This window comes from Osmerus eperlanus, chromosome 16 (genome assembly GCF_963692335.1).
Source record: "Osmerus eperlanus chromosome 16, fOsmEpe2.1, whole genome shotgun sequence".
Lineage (NCBI taxonomy): Eukaryota > Metazoa > Chordata > Actinopteri > Osmeriformes > Osmeridae > Osmerus > Osmerus eperlanus.
This window is the reverse complement of record NC_085033.1, coordinates 4,971,744-4,991,341: the sequence shown is the minus strand read 5'-3', so window position 1 is coordinate 4,991,341 and position 19,598 is coordinate 4,971,744. Positions and strand designations below refer to the sequence as shown.

The following is a 19,598-nucleotide window of genomic DNA, read 5'->3' as shown; positions in this document are numbered from 1 at the left end:
CAAGATTGTGTTGATGCACTGCATGGCACTTTGCTTTTATTGCAGTTGGGATCTAAAGTCTTATTGGAGAGTGGAGTGTTGAGAGGTCACAGTTAATCCCCCTACGGTGTGACCTAATCCTCGGCAGACTTGGTCTCAACTGCATCTGTGGAGCCAACACTGCAACAGATTGGTCTGGTAGTTAAAATAAGAACTGAGGCCGACCGGCCGAATGATCCGCACTCCCATCCCGTAACCCTATGCTAAAATAAACTTGAGATATAAATAACCTTTATTGTTGCATCTGGAGATGACTGTCTGCTCATTTAGATAAATATTTGTATTTTATTTCATGTCAATTTGGGTTTATTTTTATTACCTAAATCATAACACCCTGTTGCTTCAATATGTTTTCCTTAACTTCCTGGACTGGCCCCTGAGCAAGCGTATAGCGCTGAGGAGAAGGTGATCTCCCTGGGATACTGGTAGCTGAGCTAGCCTAGCCATCTATCCTGCCCCATCTGGCCCAGGTTGAGTGAAGGCAGATGTAGGTTACATTAGCATGACAAAGCAGACACACGCTTAGTGTTAGCATGTTGGCTAAATAAGGTTTAAAGAGGAGTGTCTTGTAATAACATGGATGAAATTAAATCAAACTGCTGTCATCTATAAATGTTTACGTAATCACAATTTATCTCAAACAGATTAGCTCATCTGATGGCATTCAATATTGATGTTTTAAATGCATAATCTATGCATAAGCTATTAGTAGGCTAACGTTTCCAAGAAACGTATGTCACACTATACGTTAATGTATAGTGTGACATCTGGTTTGTGGCTATTGCAAAAATATTCCAGTTAAGTAGGTCATGGTTAAATCTTCTGTCTCGACAATCTACTCCAAAAAACCTGGGTAATAGTATTGTGGTATTTGTCAATGCTTTGACAATTTTTGTTGACTATTACTAACATTGATAAATTAGACAGTCTTCAAAACTGTACCGGGTCATTCTTGAACAATTTGCTCACTCTGCTGAAACACAAAGGAGGAAAAGGTAGAAAACAGCCAGCAAGTGTCTGGAACAGGAAGCCCTCACTATAGCACTCAACATTCACCTCACAATTGATTTTAACTCAATCATAAATAGAGAGAAAGACTCTGGGTAGGTCTGTTGTATGCAGTAATAATAGCTAGTTACTAAAAGCTGTGTAAATAATTTATTGAGGCATTGGTGTTGTGAAGGGGTTAAAACTAACAAAAAATGCCCCATGTACAGTTTTGTGGAAGTAGGTAATCAGAGAAGCCCATTCATATTCACTCACAGTTGTAATGGATGAGCTGAATGAAAGACAAGCAAACAATTGAACCATGTCAACACTTCGCACAAATATATTTCGCTAGGATTAGCTCGTGATGGAGTTAGTTATTTGGGATTTGTTGAAGAGAACTCCCAAGTTTGTTCTCTGTATTGAGTTGCACAGACTTTGCACACATTGCCGTCAATGGTATTGATGATTGCCGATGTTAGGTAGATCACTGAGCCATGCGTCACTTGGTTTTCTGAAAGCAGGTTTTGTATGACCGACAAAAAAACTTTTTAGCAATGAGTTTATTTTGCATGATCACTTCAGGTTTTTGGCCGGCATTCCACGCACACAAAAGTAATATACCATTCAATGAGCACAATGCTACTTGGTGAATAACTCAAAAGATGGAAAGTGGCCAACAACGTCACACGTATGGCCTCCCAATTAATAAACTCGTATTCTCTTACCGAAGAATGGTCTGGTTTAACAAGGGAACCAAAATAGGTAGCTATAGCCAAACGTACAGACGCGCCTCACATTGACTATTATTGAACGTTCATTAGAGGGGTATGACGGTAGACACAGCATGTGACTTGAGGATACATTCAATGATAAACAAAACCATAGTGTACGCTAGTACCTTGTTCGTACACATAATTGATAGCGTATTTTGGCACATTGCCTATGAACCCAGACTTACCTTCCACATCCAGGCCATCCTAAATTCTATGCAGACAATGGTGGACCGCTCGTTTTCGTAGCGTTTCGCAAACACCTCTCCAGTTTCTGTTGCTATGTGCATCTATTTGTACACGGCACGCATAGCCTATTTGGCGTAAACGCGGTTATCATCACCATAAAATTGTAGCGTACCGTTATTCGTGTTCCCTTTGCATTTTCCATGGAGTTCTGATTGACGTTCACTGCTACTGGTTGGTGAACACAGCAGTACCGCCTCCTGAGTCATGTGACCACGGCTGATTCTTGACTGTTGTGAGCCAACCAGGCCAAGCACAGCAGTAGGTCTGGATAATCCTAGTCTATCAGAAGTGTGTTAAGGCACTTTCTTCATGATAATTATTGTAGCTGGCTCTAAAAGTTTCTTAAAAGTAGGGGCAAATGTTGTTCTAGGGTGGAAAACACACTGGATAGACCAAAATTACATTAATTATATTATAAACTGTGTAATAAATAGGCTGTGTTATGGCCTTTTTTCTGTTCCTCGGTTCCTAACTGCTCACATTTTTTTTTTTTTATTCCCTCATGTAGTCTCCTCCACTTTAATCACAGAACAGCAAAACAAGTCTGGATTCTATTCACTACTGTTATTTAAAGGCAGGCTATGGGTTTCCTCTGTATGTATGGCAGCAGTAATTGAGTTCGACTGCAGCATGCCTCTGGTGGATGGCTTGACAACCAGAGTAAATAGCAATTTAGTGTGCTGTCACTCTGGTTCACAGGTGTAAATAAAAATATATATAGCATGATTTTCTTGAAGACATGAACACTAATGCTTTCATTTCCCCGCCCAAGGAAAAACCTGAACATGCAGAGGACTGGCATAATATAATAATTTATATATATATATTAGCACTCTTGTTCAGGTTTCCACCCCTCATGAAAACAGAATGCGGAGAGGATTTGCAGGTATCAGGTTGACCACACGGCTGCTAAGTAATACATGAATTGATCATGCCTAATAGAATGTAGGTAATAGCCTACCCGTTGAAAAGTACCCATGGAATCCATTTGATCGTTTTTGAGTTTTAATCATATTTCAGAAGCTGTGGTGCCCAACACAATCTGCAGTCCTTTAAGTCAAATGCATGAATCCAATCCAAGCTCATTGTTCTTTGTGTATAAAAAGAACATCAATGTGATTCTAATCCTTATCCCAACTAAATGATTGCTAAAGGGAAAACAAACTACTCCTATCTTGTCTGGTGTGACACATAGCCTTTCACCACAGAAAGGCTGAGAAAGGAAACACGATTCTTCAAAGATAAAAGAGGAGTTCAGCCTCTGTCTTCGGGTTCAGTCTGAGATCACATACGCGCCAAAGGGTTCAGCTTACCAGGTGTGGTGACAGTCGCACCAGTTGCCCATGCCAATGTTCCATCCACTTCCACACTGTTAGTGCCTTGATTTGACATCCCTGCACAAATACCTTTTAAAAAAGAGAGGGCCTATCTATATGTACTGTAAATATGTGTCACCAACAAGTGACATTGGAAATATTTCTGTTTATTTACTGTAAGCACTGTACCGTCCAGCGCCTCATGGTTTACAGAGCTGGTTCCCAGGGCTGGGCTGGTGCAGTGAGAGGATCTAAGTCTCTGGCCATCTGAACCCCCCCCCCCCTGCTGACAGACACAGACAATGGCACTGATGGAAGTTCTGAGGTGAGTTCTGCGGTACAAAGGCTTGATAGAATCTGTTTACATGAGAGAGATACGGTGTAGATTTGATGAACTGAAGAGGGGTGAGAGGAATAGAGAGAGAAAGCCGTGCCTCGGATTTGTGCTGCTATGATGTAGACCTTACACTTGCAGGAATACAGTGGAGCTACTGATGTTACCAGCACTGCCACAGACAAACCCTTACAAAGGACAATGGATTGCTTATTTCATCCATCAATTTCTCTTTAATCAATGTCCCCTATTCAGTTGTATTAGGTAATACATAGTACAACATGATGAAATATATTAAAGACTTTGTTTAACCGATTGAATACCAGTTGTTGGCATGATGGTGTGGTATAAAATATCTGAGCCCTATTGAAGATTAAAAGGAAAACTTGAAGTGCAATCTGTTATATCAAACACAAATTTGATAATCTGAGGGTGTGTAGTAGAGGTTTGAAACCATAATGCACATTTAAAGAAGACACTTGATAACAAGCATTTGACCCATTGAGGGAGAGAGGGGAAAAACAGTATAGCAGTATGACATATTGTATTATATTCAAGCAATCAGAATCGAAATTATAAAAAGAAATTTATAATAATCATCCTATGGAAATGTGCTATATCCGAACAAAACTTTTTAAATGTAATCTTTAAATCACATTCGTGCTTTGTGGCCTAAAACGATAACGATCGCAGGCACACTTGATCATGGAAGAAGCAACAAAATACAGTAGAACTGAAACGGTACTGTCTCCAGCAGCCTTGAAACTAACATCTTGGTTGGCTGCTGACATAGATGAATGTTTGTGTTTTACTGCCCCCTGGTGAATTCTCACTCTTCATGCTTACTTCTTTTTCAAAGCCAAGTCCACATATAAACATATTAGTAATCGTAAATATAATTAATAGTTATGTGGGGTAAGTCTAAAATGACGAAGAAGGTACGTTATCCTTTTATATAGTGCCGCTCCTAATGCCGTGCCACACCCATGGACCACTGTTGATTTAATAGTGCGCAGTATAGCCTGCCCTACAGTATGATTGTGGGAATACGGCATATAGCAACCACAGCTCAACATTTCTAACAATGTTCAAGCTATTAGAGGGCATTTTAAAACATGGGATTACGGTTTTAGTTGCTAAACAACATGCATCCCACATAATTCAGGTGACAATATGATTGTTTTTATCATTAAAAGTTCTCTCATGTCTCTTGGTGTTTTTGGACACCTGGCTGCCCCCATGAGGTAAACCCGGAACAGTTCGCCCCTGCCTCGCCTGCTCATTAGGAGTTCAGAGTTTGCAGGTTGTAAACATGAATCACTGGAGCAAAGACAGCAACGCAAGAATCGATACTCTGATGAGGGCGCACGAAAGAAATGACCATGAAATAAAAAGATACACAAGTGAAAGGCAGTTACTGGAGCAAGATCACTACCGTTCTATGTATTTGATCAACAGGAGAATACGAGACATCAAGACGACATTGAGGAATATAGAAACAATTAGTGGGTATTGCCACCAAATGACAGTGGTAAACACACAATCAAGCATGCGTCTGAACCACACTACAGGAAATGTAAACATGAGGCGATGGACAGGGGCCAGTTCAAGAGGAGCACGTGGCAACACTTTGACAGATGGTACAGTTGGTTTTAAAGTTTCCTCTTCGACCTCGTCTTTTACACACTCGGACTCCAAGCGACCATTCAGCGTAGACCTACCTGTGATACAGAAATGTCATAAACTAACTGATTTCCTCTACGATTTCTCAAGCCTATCTATTTCCAAGGAAGTTCATTCCAAATCGGCAGTGCCGTTGAAATACGACAGTGCGACAAGGTGGAATGTGGAGAAATACTCTTCTAAGTTGTTCTTAGGGGTGCCCATGACAAGTCCTATTGTTGGCACCAGCCGTTGCACCCGTCTCAAAGAAGCAATGTCGAAGACTGCAATCCAAGAGGGTCTGAAAGCGCTCATCCACGAGTACAATATACCCCAGAGAATGTTTCTAGAAAAGGAAAAGCAAGGAAAAGCTTTACATAAAAAAGTTAATGTTTTTATCGAAAGAATGTAGACACTGTTTTAATTAAAGGATGTGCGTAAGACAATACATTTATTTTCGTCGTTAAATAGTTATAGGCCTATATTAAACTACTAATTCTTACAGATCTACCTTTTATACCTATTTAAATGCAACTGAACGCTTCATAGTATGGGTCATAGTGCGCACAGTTTGAACGTTCTTCATTACGTGTTAGTTTTGCCAATGTAACAATGGTAACAATGTTATTCCAAAACCTTTCCAAAAGCATGGCAGAAACGTGAAACGGGAGTGTCCGACCACAACAATGTCGGACAGCGAAGATGACAATCATCACGATTGCAACGTTTTTCTCAATTTGGTTGCGCGCGTAAGTCGGAAACCACTTTACAGGTTTCCCGGACAATGGGGCCAAGAGACATATGAGCCTCGCATCTATAAAACGTTGGGAACAATCCTGCGCAATGCAACATCAGAGGAATTTGATTCATTCATAGTAGATTTCATAAATTTCGCTAAAACCGCACATGCCCGATTGGAGCCCGAGTTCTACATGGAATTCATAAACGTGTGCACCAACACCATCCTCCACTGGGTCTTCGCGCGCAGAGGCAGCGCAGAAATAGTCAGGAAATTGATGGAGAGGACGTCACCGTATCTTCAGGACCAGACAAACAACCTGGCCATTGCATGGAGGTATCACAAATTGTACTAAAACAGAATTGCTCTTTGGTTATCTCCTAATCATAAACTCTAACATGAAAGCTAAATCGTGGTTCTTCATAGGCGCTTCACGCCCATTTACAGCCCCAGTACAGTGGGTGGTGTGACTCCCCTCATGTTCGTGGCGCAGAACCGCCAGTATGACGTGCTGAAGGTTCTACTGCAGTACGGTATGCTGGAGCGCGAGCGGCGACCCACCTATGTCATCATCTCCATCCTGTTCAACCCACCACGCCTGGAAGTGTTGGATGAGAGATGCCTCACCACAGTCACCACAGAGCTGGAGGACTGCATGGAGCTGTGCTTCCGGGTGGTCACCTATGTCTGTATGGCAGACATTGAGGTAAGTCAAGTTGCATTCTGTATTCATCATCCTTCACAGTGGACCTCTTTGGGTTAGGGTCTATTTTACAGCATCTGATTTCAAAGTTGAAAGAAACAACAAATACACTTTGAGGGAAACACTGAATGTATTTATTGCCAAGTATTGATAACAAATTGTCGCAAGCAAATGTATTCTATCGCAAACGAATAGTATGCAATCTAAGAAGTCCTTCAGAAGTCACTTGTGGCCAGACTTCCTGACATGGCTGACCTCCCAGATGCAGGTGGTGTACGGGCGCAAGGCCCTGATCGAAGACTGGAAGAAGCACATCCCCCTGACGCGCTACCAGGAGCCGTGTGAGCTGAGCCACCTGTGCAGGGTGGCGGTGAGGGCCTGCCTGCTGCAGAGGGGCCGGCTCCCCGACGGCATCAGGGCCCTGCCTCTGCCCGCGCCTCTCCGCAACTACCTCAACCTGGACAACTGAACATAGCACAACCGCCAACCCCTCCAGCCCACCGCACCAGAACTGGGTTTGAAACCGGTTGAAAGGGGGGGGTCGCACTCTGCTGACTCACTATTCATCTGTCAATAAAGCATCTGAGCAGAGGAGATGTGGGATCTATTGAACGCACATTGAAACGGTGTGCCAGAAGCTGTGTGGTTAGATGTCCAGTCCAAGAATTTGGTCTAAATACACCTGATAATCAAGGATGCTCTAGCAGAGGAACGGCTTGGTTGAAATGCTGATCAGGTGAAAGTGAGAGAGCTTTTACAGGTTTCACACTGGCAGACCCAGGCTGGACTATGGGCCATTTGGCAAATAAGAAGCAGAAACAAGTCTGTCATTGTAACGTACACATTGTCCTCCTGGCTACTGCAAATATCATAAGGGAATGAGTCAGCCCAAAGCACTGACGTGAACATCAAAACACATAGTAAACAGTTACAGTTGCAGGAACTAGACTATACTGTCTACCGTTGCAACCATTTCATGATGATCTGTCATTCTAGCACATTTTTTTAAATAGTATTAGAACAATAGTCCCTAAATGTATGCATTTCAATATATATTCAGCTATTTGGGCAGCTGTTAATACTGAGTATCTACATCTAATACTGATGAAAGACAGGGTGGTAAGACTGAGGGGGGAACACAATCTGTGGCCGTTTCTCAGGAAACAGGACTGATCACAGTGAGCATCAACTAAGAAGTGAGACATGACTCTCTAAGGCTCTCATTCCTCTCTTTCTCTGGTTCACATGGGCTCCCATTTCTCTCTCTCTCTCTCTCTCTCTCTCAGGCCCACACTAATGAGAGCCTGTGGGGTTTCTCTGTAGCCTAACAACCAGCATGATTGTCCCTGCCCAGATGCCAAGTGCCCACAGATTACTGCTCTCCAGTCGCCTGAACAAAAATAATTAGATAGAAGCCTTTGAGCCGTTTTCTTGTTTGCTTTTCCACCTGCATATGATGTTTGCTACCAAATATTCCGGAGTAGGTAGATGAGGTGGCATGACACTGAGGTGTCAAGGCTGAAAATAAATCTTTCTTTAATGTGGGAAACAGGTTATAAAACTGAACATCCAATTATTGAAAGAGAAGTTTGTCTTTTCTTTTTGTCTGACACGTCATAGCAAAAGAGATGTGTGACTGTCTGGTGGTGACATCTTGGAAGTAACAAGGAGGATCCGTAGTATGATAGGAAAATAGCTGCCTTAGTAACACTCTCAAACAAATTCTGCATATAAGCTCTATAATACACTATATAGACGTTTCCAAATGTGGGCAGGACAACTTATTGTAACAATTGAGAATGCAGCCATTAAATATATTCGTAAAAAAAGTGTGTGTGGCAGTGTCCAATCCATATCAATTTAAACCTACGCCTATAATTGTATTACCTAACCAAAACTTGTAATACTCCTAAAGTAGTCCACAAGGAACATGAGTGGTAATGTTGCCATCTAGTGGTGGTAAGAGCTGAACTGTCTTACATACTGATGTCTCATGAACGCACAAAGATGTATTTGAAATTTAAACAGCAACAAACACAAATATACTTTGCGGGAAACATTATATGTATTTATTGCCTAACAAGATGGTAGTAGTTCTGTAGTACATAAATAGATATCCAAACTGCATGCAAATAAATATGCTGTATTTATATGATGAGTATTTGATGGACAATGTTATGATAGCTCCCTGCTCCCAGTAAATCTAACAGAAACATGCAGAAGTGTCAAAAAATAAAAAAGGTGGGTAACAGTCAGGCAACAACAGTGCACAGAGCTGACAATGTCATTTAAATGAAACATTAATATTAAGCATATTACAGTAATCACAAAGACAAACTCTGACAAATCAGATACCGATCAAGAATATAATCTTGCACTTGGTGAGGAAAATAACTACAGATTCTTTATAAATCCTGATCGTTTGAGAAGTTACATGATAAAGTTAGTCGGGATAAAAAAAAGAAAGAAGATGACGCAAGACGCAGTGATCAGACGTTCTCATCGACTCCCCCCAAAACCACACCTTCAAATACGTGTCGATATATGTCCAAAATAAAACAACAATCAGGAAATTGGGTTTGCGTGCAGCAAGTATCCTGTTGCTACCCTTGAGATCCAGTCATCTGTTCAGCTTTCAACGAAGAATAGAGGCTCTAGTGTAAACATGATCAGAACATACATGGTACGCAGTTACAGGCTTCTGGGTGTCCTCTGTGGTGAGTTGACGGTGACAAGAGATGAATAAGTGGGTACGACCGAACGAGGGACAAGATTTGGTGCTTCATACAAATTCACTTTTAAGCAAATTTATCAACAACAAATGAAAGTTATCTTCTTTATTGTATGTCTGTCAGTATCAGTGAAGTGACGCCGGCCTACCACTGTAAAGCATATGAGTCCTTCTGGTCCACAGCACTGCAGGCTTTCGCTCTGGTCTTGTGTTTCCAACATCTAATTCCTATCCTTACCTGATCTATTGTACATTTCCGTCCACACCAGTCCAGAGAGAAAGCCTGCAAGCCTGACCGTAACGGTCTCAAGCATCAGAGTATCTCATCCCTATCTCAGCGTGGTGGGCTCTCCTAGCCCCTCCAGCCATCCCTGGCCTCTCCTTTGTGGCCTGTGTGCAGGGCTGGGGTGTGGTGGAGGAGTGCATGGTGAGGGTGAGCGTGATGGCGCCTAAGAGGGCCTAGGTCAGGGTGTCCGGGTGCAGGCCTATCCTCTGGAGCACGTCCTCGGGCATACACAGCACGGGGTTGACAGGCTTGATCTGCTCATCGCCCATGAGGGAAAGCCCCGCCACCCCAAACAGCGTGTGGAAGGGGTCCACCTGAGAAGGAGGGGCGACAGACGGGTTAGGATAGGCTTGAAAAGGCTGAGGTGTGTCTCACAGGCAGCTGTGTTGGTGCTTGAACGGCAGCTGGGAAGAGATATCAGAACGCTGTCACGGCGGAGGGAGATACGTTTGGGGGTAAAGAACTTTGAGCCGTGACAGGAGGGCTGCATCTCCGGGTTGTAGCTCACCATATCTCCTGGTCGATCCGCAAAGCCGCCCGTCTCATCATCTTGGCAGGCTAGAATGAAGGACCTCAGCTTGGATTTGTCGATCCAGTGGATTCTGCCTATGATCTTCAGCGAGGCCAGCACCCACCACGAGTAGCACACATCGGGTAACTTGAGTAGAGCAAGAGAAGGAAGTAGGTTAGACCGAATATCATACCCAAACACTTGGATTCATTCTGAAGGCTGAACTTCTCAGAGAGTACGAAGCCCATCTTTTTCAGAGCACCTACCTTTTCAGGGCGACCGTTGAGGCCCCCGGATGGTAGTTGTCTCTCACAGAGCCACCAGCCCAGCAGGTCAGCATTAATCTGGTGGAGCTGCCCTGTGAGGGACAGGAAACCAGTGCAGCAGTAGATCTGAGGGAAGGAAGAGAGGAAACAAGAGAAAATAGTTGAAAATTCACCAAAATTGGCACAAGCCTGATATTGTTAACCCATCCGCCAGATATGTGTTGGGGGGGAAAAAATAACAGTGTGAGTACCTGGCCAGCGTGAGACTCAGAGCCAGGCCTACAGCCGAACCCTCCATCGAAGTTCATACAGGACAAGACAAACTCCACCGCTTTGTCTACGTTGATGGAATCCAACTTGCCCTTGATAGGACAGAATATCATACGACGTTTGTATTTACCGATGCATCTGTTGGTAGTATGCCTTTAATGAATGCACGCTCCGCTATACAATTTGAAATGCTTATTTGTCCACGTACCAGCAATGCAAGCGTCGCAACCGCACAAAAGGAAAATCGTGTGTCTATTTCACCTGCAAAGAGACAAGACAGTAAGGAACAAGATAACAATAATACCTTCATCCAACTGGAGTCCTCATAGCAGCATCTTAACATTCATACTAAGTATCTAGGGTTTTACAGTAACTGCAAGAGCAAAGGCCATCTCACCCCATTTGTCGCCTGCGAAAGACCCATCCTCTTGCTGCAGTCCCCTAATATAGTCTACCACTTTGTCCACGTCAATCACATTGACATCATCATACAGCGACAAGATCTGAGGGAGATGTCACAGATGAGAAAAGCACAAAGAATTACAACATACAAATTATTGGTAACATTAGCAACTCAAATGTAGGTTTGGATAACTTCTGATTCCGTTTCAATGCCATTCCAATGTTAACTATGCAGCATGTATTCTTGATGTAACTAAATTACATCAAGGAGGACTACATTTCCCACTGTGTCACCTGCACTGCACTGAGGGTGTACAGCAGGTGAGGGTCGTGCCCGATGCTGGCACTGAGGCCTCCACACTCATGCTGACAGGACTTGATGAAGTCGGTGATCTCCTCACGGTTCATTCTGGAGAGCTGATCCATCAGGTCCATGACCGTCAGGCCCCAGTAGATCCCACTCATCCTCAGGTACTCTGACAGTGTGTACTCCTGTGGGAATTAATTAAAGAAGAGAAAATTGAGAAAATTACACTTTACCTAACTCCAACATGCCGTGGTGTTGATTGGGCTGATCATTTTTAAGCAGACCAATCTGACTTTGGGTACATACATAGTCGTCCTTTTTTGCGCCATAGGCAGCAATGTAGTCTGCATGCTTATCCAAGAGGAGTGTACTTGGGGCATCATCTTTGATAACGACATCTTTTACTTGGGTGCCCTTAACAAAACAAAAAACAAAAACTCCGATAGCTATAGACAAACTTAAATAAGCAATGGATTCATTAAACTGATACACATACTATTAATGTTATGTCGACGATACAACAATAATCGTACTAGCTGGGTGTGGATAACGGTAATTGTTTAAATATTTTAACTAAATGTAATTCTAGAAGTATCTAAGAGAGCTAGCAAGCTGATTAGCCAATGATTTAGACCAATACAGCTAGCAGCAGTTAGCTAGTGGCTAAGTGTTTCTTGCTTTCTATCCTGGATCGAGAGTAATTGCAGTTATACTCCAATGTAAGGCCATCATATACAACAGTAAACACAGTAGCAGATGTAAAATTGGAATATTCAAACAAATAAATGTGATAATGTATCTGAATCGAGGTTACCATTCTTAAAATCCTCGCATCATCTCAGTCGCAGAATATTGACGTCAGAACATCTGATACGTCAGCATGTGAGCACAGGCTGATGTTCATTTATTAAAGCCTGTACTGTAGCAGCTTTTTAGACACTTAAATATTAATGACACTAAACCATGTTATGATAAATACTGCGCGCACACCACGCGTGAGAGCCTGGCTTTACTTTTCCCTTTAAATGACTCGTAGTGCACAACTATAGCATTTATTTTCCCCCACTGACTGGTATGAGAGATCCAAGTAGTGCAATATAATAAATGACAAATGCAATAGCACATTTTGTATACATAGTTTATTCTTATTCAATTTAAATCTTCTTAGAGGATGTAGGTTTAACAGTTGGAAAAGTGGTTTGCCCACTTCTTTTGACCTATTTGATCATTATTTCTTCACACACACTAGGACTTGAATCACTAGCCAGGCTGGCAGACATCATGTGACAGATCAAGCACAGCTGTGCCACAATGACTGATATTTGGAATTGGCCTTAAACCTACTGTTAATGAAAGTGAGTAAGGCAAGAAAGTATAAGATACAAGGCAACCAACATTCGGTTTACTGTGTCCTGAGTTGAATTGATCATTTCCACTCATGTGAATATAAAATATCTGACAGATAACATTTCAGCAAGGATAGGACGAAAGCATTTCCAGCTCATTTCTTGAATCTCCCAAAGTGTTCACGAGAAATAATCAGTCTCTGAATCTGGGCAGTTCCTTCATAGATCTGAAAAAAGAAAATGAAACAATATTAAAAGTTATATCTCCCAAAATTATTCCTCATTTAACAGAAGAGGCAAACATAGCTAGTGTGTTTACCAACCTGGTAAATCTTGGCATCTCTCATCAGTTTCTCCACTGGATATTCACTGTTGAAGCCGTTGCCGCCGAACACCTGTACGGCGTCGCTGGCCACCTGGTTAGCGATGTCTCCGGCGTAGGCCTTGGCAATGGAGGCGTAGTACGTGTTCCTGCGGCCCGAGTCCACCTCCCAGGCTGACCTCTGATAGGCCATCCTAGCCAGCTCCACCTTCATGGCCATCTCAGCCAGGAGGAAGGATACCGCCTGGTGCTGTGGTCAGGAAGAGTAGAGTAGATCAAGGAAATGCATCTAGAATGTGGAGAAGGGAACTACAAACATATCTAAATCTGTTAGCTTGAAATGCTAATGCATGTTCTTACCTCAGCGATTAATTTTCCGAAGGTTTTCCTCTCGAGGGCATACCTGGTGGCCTCATCCAGTGCCCTCTGTGCCAGGCCTGTGGCCCCTGCAGCAACCTGCCCGATAAAGAACCACCATCAGACAACTACTGTTTTACAAACAAAAACATGATTGCTAGTTGCTTCTAGTGTGACTAACCGGTGGCCGGGTTTTATCAAAGGCCCCCATAGCGATCTTGAAGCCAGCTCCCTCTCCAATCAGGACATTCTCCTTGGGTATCCTCACATCCTCAAAAGTGATGCCCCTAGTGTCTGAGCACCTCTGGCCCATGTTCAGCTCCTACACAGACAGACCCACCCGGAAGGGGATTACCACAGTGACATTATATCAAAATGTATTAACTTTAGTACCAATGGTGGTCTTTTACATAATCATACCTTCCTGCCGATTAGGATTCCAGGAGTGTCTGCGTCGACAATGAAGCCTGTGAAAGCCTTGCTGGCTGAGCATTTGGGATCGGAGTCAGTGCGGGCCAGGAGGAAGTACCTTTGAAAAAGAGGTGGCCAACGCTGATCATCCATTTCCAAACATCCTCAGATTGGTTGAAGACTGCATGTAAAGTGCGCAACTCAACTCACCAGTTAGCTTTGCCACCATTGGTGATCCACATCTTCTGGCCATTGACAACATACTCATCGCCCATCTTCACTGCACGTGTCTTGATGCCTGCAACATCTGAGCCAGCCCCAGGCTCTGTCACACCGTAGGCCTGTCGACACAAATACAACTGAGTTTCCAGGCCTTTTCTGATTGGAAATGTTTATCTATTTTTATATTAGTCTAACTGTCACATGGTAAGCAAAGGAAACACTTACACACATGAGTGGCTCCTCAGTCATTCTTCCCAGGTATTTCTTCCTCTGTTCATCATTGCCCGCAAGGATAACTGGCATTTGCTATGTAGATGACACAGCAAATATCACTGGTCCGTCCATCCAAAGTTGATATCAATACAGATCAAGCAACCTCACCATTCCATTAAGACAGTAAACTTTCAACAACTTACGCCCAGAGAGTTGGCCTCGATGGCAGTCTGGACTCCAGTGCAGCCATAGGCCAGCTCTTCTGTGATGAGGCAAGAATCAAAAATAGACAGACCCATTCCACCTAAAATGTAAGAAATAAATGTTTATTTAAATGTATTAATAAGGGCCAAGCACAGTGCCTGCACAGACATGTTAAAGAAGAGACAAAGGCATACCGCAATCTTCTGGAATGTGAGAGTTCATCAGACCCAGCTCCCATGCTCTCTTAATGATGGGGAAGGGATACTATGCACGGAAAAGGTCATAAGACATTTGAACGTTGCTTTGGTTGAAAGCTTCTGCTGAATGATTCAAAATGACAAATGTAATGAAAGCATAACACTTGAAAGGAAGGTGCAAATTCAGGATATATATTCCTACTCTAAAATTGCCAATCACACTCACTTCACCACTTATATCATACGATGCTGCAGCTGGGACAATCTCCTCCCGGGCGAACTTGCGAGCCAACTCCTGAAACTCCTTCTGTTGTTCGGTAAACTCTGTTGACAGGAGCTGCCATGATGCGACACTGGAACCAATCTAAAAATAACTTGTGTTGTATGCATCCAAGTGTCCTACTCACCAAAGCAGAACCCTCCTTGCGTTACAGGACTGGTAGCTGCCCTTGCGCTGGCTGTAGCACTTGTGCTCTGAAGCCGGAGTCCTGTCTGAATCCCGGCCCTCACAACCTTTAGGGTTAACGTAGCACGGAAGAGGGCAAATCAATAGCCAGACTAACCTCGTTTTAAGAATATCAATTTGCGGGTATTGGGCTGCATTAAAACGCAGAAGGCAAAACAAAATATGTATGTAACCCTTCAGTCTCCACGTCATGGCTAATCGTCAAATACGTTACTAAATAAAAGTGTTATGGCTGGTTTAGCTAGCCTACAACCACTTTTTTGATAAGATGATAGTCTAATGCTAACAAATAGAAAACAACTGAATTTGGCATTAACTGCCTTAGTTTTACAATATCAAGTGGCGTCAGGCCTAAACAGGCAAAGCAAGACACACAGCTAACCTTAGTAGCTAGAATACATTGATCGAGAATTCGCATTGTTAAAAAACAAAACATTAATGCAACCCAAATATACCAATTCCTTATCTTTGAGTCGTCTATAAATCGAAGTTACCTTGTTCAAAAGCATTGTTATGATTGCGAAGCAGTCGTCTCTTACGAATATCCTTGAGCACTACAACCACCTTTGTACCACCCCAAAAAAATTATTGTATCCAATCACAACAGCGGTTTGTATCACATGACTAGTAAGATGACTTTTGTCCTACTTCCTTACCTAATGTCATATTTACACTTCATTTTTATTTCATTAAACTTCTAGGCCATATCGGCTATATATTATATCAGATTCCACATAACTGAACATATAAACAAGTGTACAATGCCACAGTATTACTGATTTAAAGTGCTCCCCACGTGCAACTCAATTCGCCCCCGTATTTCAAGTAAAATGATACTATGGGCAAAATGCTTAGTGTATAATAGTACTTGCTTAAAAATTGTCTTTCAGCTTTATTTTACTTTACACAAGACTTATGCAATACTGTAAAGGTTCATTACATCCAGATGAGTTATTCAGTAACAGTTCAATTATTGTACTCAATGAGGTCTCGTTTATGCCACTCCACAGGCATTGACAATGTCTCTAGTGACCATCACTTGCATGGATTTCTAACAGTCGCTTATTAGATGTCATACTGATAATGGCAATATGAGGTCCTCCAAAATTTTTTTTTACTAAAGTCATCCTGGGAATGACTAGTTACAACCACAAGGGAGTCATCAGCATCTTTGATGGTTCAGCTAAACAACAGTCCCAAGTTTGACGGCCTTGTTATTCAGCAAAGAATAATGTACACATGTTCTTATTTCTTAAGACTTTATTGAACAAAACAAACCCAATTATGCATGATGATCAGTTTGTCAATATAGGTGGAATGTTCTCAGTCTTCGAAAGGGAGGAGCCATTAAGTGACCCAGCCCTTCTGCTGATTGAGGTTTATCTGGCACTGGAATGAGATTGGACAGCTATGAGGACAGCTGCCCAGTCACTTGGCAGTGCAGTCACAGAAAACATGTATGAACGTAAAACAATTCCTACACCCATAAACCTACAAAAATGTTCCTCCATGTTACCTAAAATGCATGACTGCAATAATGAGGCAGAAGGCAATTCTGGGACGTGTGGGTTTTATTGACGTAGTATCAAACAGCTGTACATCTATTTGCCTTTCTTGGCCTTGATCTTCCTCAAGTAGAACTCGAGCTCCTTGCCTTCCAGGATGTAGCCGTCTGCCCTGCCACACTGGCCAGGTCTGGAGGCAATGCAGGCTGCAGGAGGAGGAACAAGCAATTACTTTCAAGATTGAAAACGAGACAAACACCACCCTGGTCCTAGCATGCGTTATTTCAGAACAATAAAAAGTCTCATCGCAGAATATTCAGCAGCAGAACTGGATAAGATTTCATCATCAATAACAAGATTGCAAACAGTCTTAACGGATGCCCCTCTCCAAGATTACTCAAGGAACCCAGTACAGGCAGGAGAGTTTAGGGACATGCTGGAACAAACCCTATGAACAGGGAGGCAACCACTCCATCCACATCCAGACTGGGACTCACCGAGCAGTTTGCCCTGCTGGAACTGCTCCTCCAGGAGGCTGCTGATCTTGCACGTCTTTTTACGCTCGTCAAACTTCTTCTGAATCTTCTTGGACCTCTTCTTGTTCAGGACCTCCTCCTCTTCGGGAGTCTGTCAAACACCAAGGGGGTTGGAAAGGTCAATTACATTAAACTCAAAATCCTGCAATTGTGTCAGGCGCAGCGAGAGGGAAGTTATCAAAGGTATCGCTGTTATAAACCTGAAATGTTTAGATAAAATTACATTGCGCTCAATGTGGCCACAATGCTGTGGCCACCAGAATATCCTTTGTTTTGAAAGCATCTACCGTTAAGTCTTTCTCAGGGTCACAAATATCATCACTTCCATTCAGTAGCAGAACTGGACAAGGTTATCTTCATAGAAAGACCATAGGTAGATGCATTTGTTTCGTGCTATTAACTTGTCTCTATACAGGGTTACGTACCAGCTTGGCTCCCTTCTTGCGTCCCAGAGGAGTGGCGTAGTGCGCCTCATACCACTGCCTGAAGGGAAGACTGTCAACCAGAAGGATGCAGTTCTTCACCAGGGTCTTGGTTCTCACCAGCTCGTTGTTGGAGGCATTGTAGACCACATCAATGATCCTGGTCTTGCGAGTGCAGCCTGCAAAGACACAAGGAGCATTTAACGGCCTATAGCCTTGTTCTCAACCCATCATCCCAACAAGCATGAAGGGGGATATTAGGCTACATCTTTCTCAGGAGACTACAATAACATCACTTGCACTCAGTAGCAGAACTGGTCAAAGTTATCTTCATAGAAAGAGCATTTCCCAAGTCAAACTAATTACTGCTATAATTGACCAGCACAAGATTAGACTTACACTCAGAGCCCCATGAGAAGTTGCCGACATCGAGCCTCAGAGCACGGTATTTCTTGTTGCCACCGCGGACCCTCACTGTATGGATACGGCGAGCTCCGATCTAAAAAGCAATAAACAGACTTTAGGCGTCATCCTGACGGGAACTACCACCAATGGGCACTGGAACATTTGAAATGCTTACTGTTGTGTGTCAGTGTAACTATGACAAGGCCTAACATTGGTAGGTCCAGAGCTTTGAACCAAAACGGTCAAAAAGGACGTTACCTAAGGTCACGTTCTCATCACCCACACAGTCATTTAACAATTAAAAATCATGTCGGGATAATTACCTTGGTGTTTGCAGCAGGACGCCCAAGCTCATACTTCCTTTTCTTGTGGTAAGGCTTGCGTTTACCGCCGGTCTTGCGGCGTTTGTGCCAGTTATCCCTCGAGATACCTGAAGCCCAGAGTAGTCAGGTTAGAAGTGGACAATCAAAGAATACTGGCTTCAACTTTAAATGTGCTTGAGTTATCAGTTCTCCAAGGTGATTTCCGCATGCTTTAGTCGGATTCAGCTTATAAATCATCATTTTCACTCAAGCACTTCTAGCTAGCTACAACCCAGAGAACCCTGCACATGGCTGGCTTAGCTTGAAAGCATGTTACAAGACCACATACTAAGACGATGTGCTAATTCAAAGTGATCAATACGGTTCAGTCTACACGAGCTAGAAAACACTTTTGCTAAAAAACGAGGTACACCAACACGATTCTGAGATCCGTAAGCATTACGAATCACAGCCACGACAATCACCCAAGGCCTAGGATGAAACATCACCCCTAGCAAGCAAGGTACTACCTTGGGTAGGCTACTATAGCATTTAAGGACGTAGTTACACAACAATTGACTAAAGCAATTACTAATTGGCACAGAAAAGACGAAAATGTACTAGTTAACAGGTCATAACCATGCGCCTTTAACAACAAAAGCACGAAAACCACTATAGTACGACTGCCTGCAAGAACACCATGCGAGAAGCCATCTTGAAACATATCAGCGATCACTTTTAAATTATTTGATAAAAATCCGATGCTATGAGCATCTATTGATAAGTTCACAAATATAACATCAGTCTAAAATAAATCTTGAACAAGCCAAACCATTATAATTCTATTCTTCTTGCAAACCATCTGATGGACATGGATTCTCTCTCTCGCCAGATCACAAAAACACGTACCCATTCTCAGGCGCCGGCTAGAAAGAGAAATCGCAAAGGTTCACGGGGAAGTATGAAGCTTGCATCTTTCGCGAGAGTTTGCGAGATTTGGGAACAGCTCTTCGTCACACCCTGTCTGTGACTATACAACCTCAACTGTTGACCACTGCCATCTATTGTGAGGAAGTGATAGTTAAATTAAGCAAACACTTGGACGAACCAGACGA

The 19,598-nt window shown here is 42.8% G+C and overlaps 5 protein-coding genes and 4 non-coding genes across 10 annotated transcripts in view; 1 reads left to right on the top strand and 8 right to left on the bottom strand.

Moving 5' to 3' along the window:
- The window catches only part of st6galnac3 (ST6 (alpha-N-acetyl-neuraminyl-2,3-beta-galactosyl-1,3)-N-acetylgalactosaminide alpha-2,6-sialyltransferase 3), a 39,853-nt gene extending 37,633 nt beyond the window's left edge, over positions 1-2,220 (bottom strand). The window contains exon 1 of one of the 2 annotated variants that reach the window (XM_062481949.1): positions 2,161-2,220. In XM_062481949.1, the coding sequence (XP_062337933.1) occupies positions 2,161-2,190 (30 nt within the window). In that variant the 5' untranslated portion in view covers positions 2,191-2,220. Of the gene's footprint in view, positions 1-1,987 lie in introns of both variants that reach the window. The other variant, XM_062481947.1, reaches the window with a different exon arrangement.
- Positions 2,221-5,004: 2,784 nt separating this feature from the next.
- On the top strand, positions 5,005-7,393 carry LOC134036474 (ankyrin repeat and SOCS box protein 17-like). Its single transcript, XM_062481453.1, has 3 exons — positions 5,005-6,435; positions 6,526-6,805; positions 7,065-7,393. The coding sequence occupies exons 1-3, from the start codon at positions 6,047-6,049 to the stop codon at positions 7,269-7,271; spliced, it is 876 nt and encodes a 291-aa protein (XP_062337437.1). The 5' UTR covers positions 5,005-6,046; the 3' UTR covers positions 7,272-7,393.
- A 1,452-nt stretch (positions 7,394-8,845) lies between these two features.
- Positions 8,846-12,546, bottom strand: rabggtb (Rab geranylgeranyltransferase subunit beta). Its single transcript, XM_062480522.1, has 9 exons — positions 12,390-12,546; positions 11,882-11,989; positions 11,563-11,760; positions 11,264-11,369; positions 11,075-11,127; positions 10,848-10,958; positions 10,597-10,722; positions 10,328-10,477; positions 8,846-10,133 (listed from the first exon to the last, which is right to left on the bottom strand). The coding sequence occupies exons 1-9, from the start codon at positions 12,390-12,392 to the stop codon at positions 9,993-9,995; spliced, it is 996 nt and encodes a 331-aa protein (XP_062336506.1). The 5' UTR covers positions 12,393-12,546; the 3' UTR covers positions 8,846-9,992.
- Positions 12,547-12,955: 409 nt separating this feature from the next.
- On the bottom strand, positions 12,956-15,951 carry acadm (acyl-CoA dehydrogenase medium chain). The gene is made up of 12 exons (XM_062480521.1): positions 15,808-15,951; positions 15,255-15,360; positions 15,074-15,171; positions 14,845-14,914; positions 14,650-14,750; positions 14,459-14,539; positions 14,222-14,352; positions 14,021-14,129; positions 13,782-13,922; positions 13,604-13,699; positions 13,245-13,493; positions 12,956-13,148 (listed from the first exon to the last, which is right to left on the bottom strand). Exons 1-12 carry the CDS (start codon positions 15,820-15,822, stop codon positions 13,077-13,079), a joined length of 1,269 nt encoding a protein of 422 aa, XP_062336505.1. The 5' UTR covers positions 15,823-15,951; the 3' UTR covers positions 12,956-13,076.
- A 677-nt stretch (positions 15,952-16,628) lies between these two features.
- On the bottom strand, positions 16,629-16,757 carry LOC134037171 (small nucleolar RNA SNORA35). Its single transcript, XR_009932497.1, has one exon. It is a non-coding gene; the product is annotated as a small nucleolar RNA SNORA35 (small nucleolar RNA).
- Positions 16,758-16,866: 109 nt separating this feature from the next.
- rps8a (ribosomal protein S8a) lies at positions 16,867-19,520 on the bottom strand. The gene is made up of 6 exons (XM_062480523.1): positions 19,393-19,520; positions 18,505-18,611; positions 18,176-18,275; positions 17,780-17,955; positions 17,316-17,445; positions 16,867-17,024 (listed from the first exon to the last, which is right to left on the bottom strand). Exons 1-6 carry the CDS (start codon positions 19,394-19,396, stop codon positions 16,915-16,917), a joined length of 627 nt encoding a protein of 208 aa, XP_062336507.1. The 5' UTR covers positions 19,397-19,520; the 3' UTR covers positions 16,867-16,914.
- Positions 17,651-17,719, bottom strand: LOC134037168 (small nucleolar RNA SNORD38). Its single transcript, XR_009932494.1, has one exon. It is a non-coding gene; the product is annotated as a small nucleolar RNA SNORD38 (small nucleolar RNA).
- Positions 18,048-18,115, bottom strand: LOC134037177 (small nucleolar RNA SNORD38). Its single transcript, XR_009932503.1, has one exon. It is a non-coding gene; the product is annotated as a small nucleolar RNA SNORD38 (small nucleolar RNA).
- Positions 18,360-18,467, bottom strand: LOC134037180 (small nucleolar RNA SNORD46). Its single transcript, XR_009932505.1, has one exon. It is a non-coding gene; the product is annotated as a small nucleolar RNA SNORD46 (small nucleolar RNA).
- Positions 19,521-19,598: the final 78 nt, after the last annotated feature.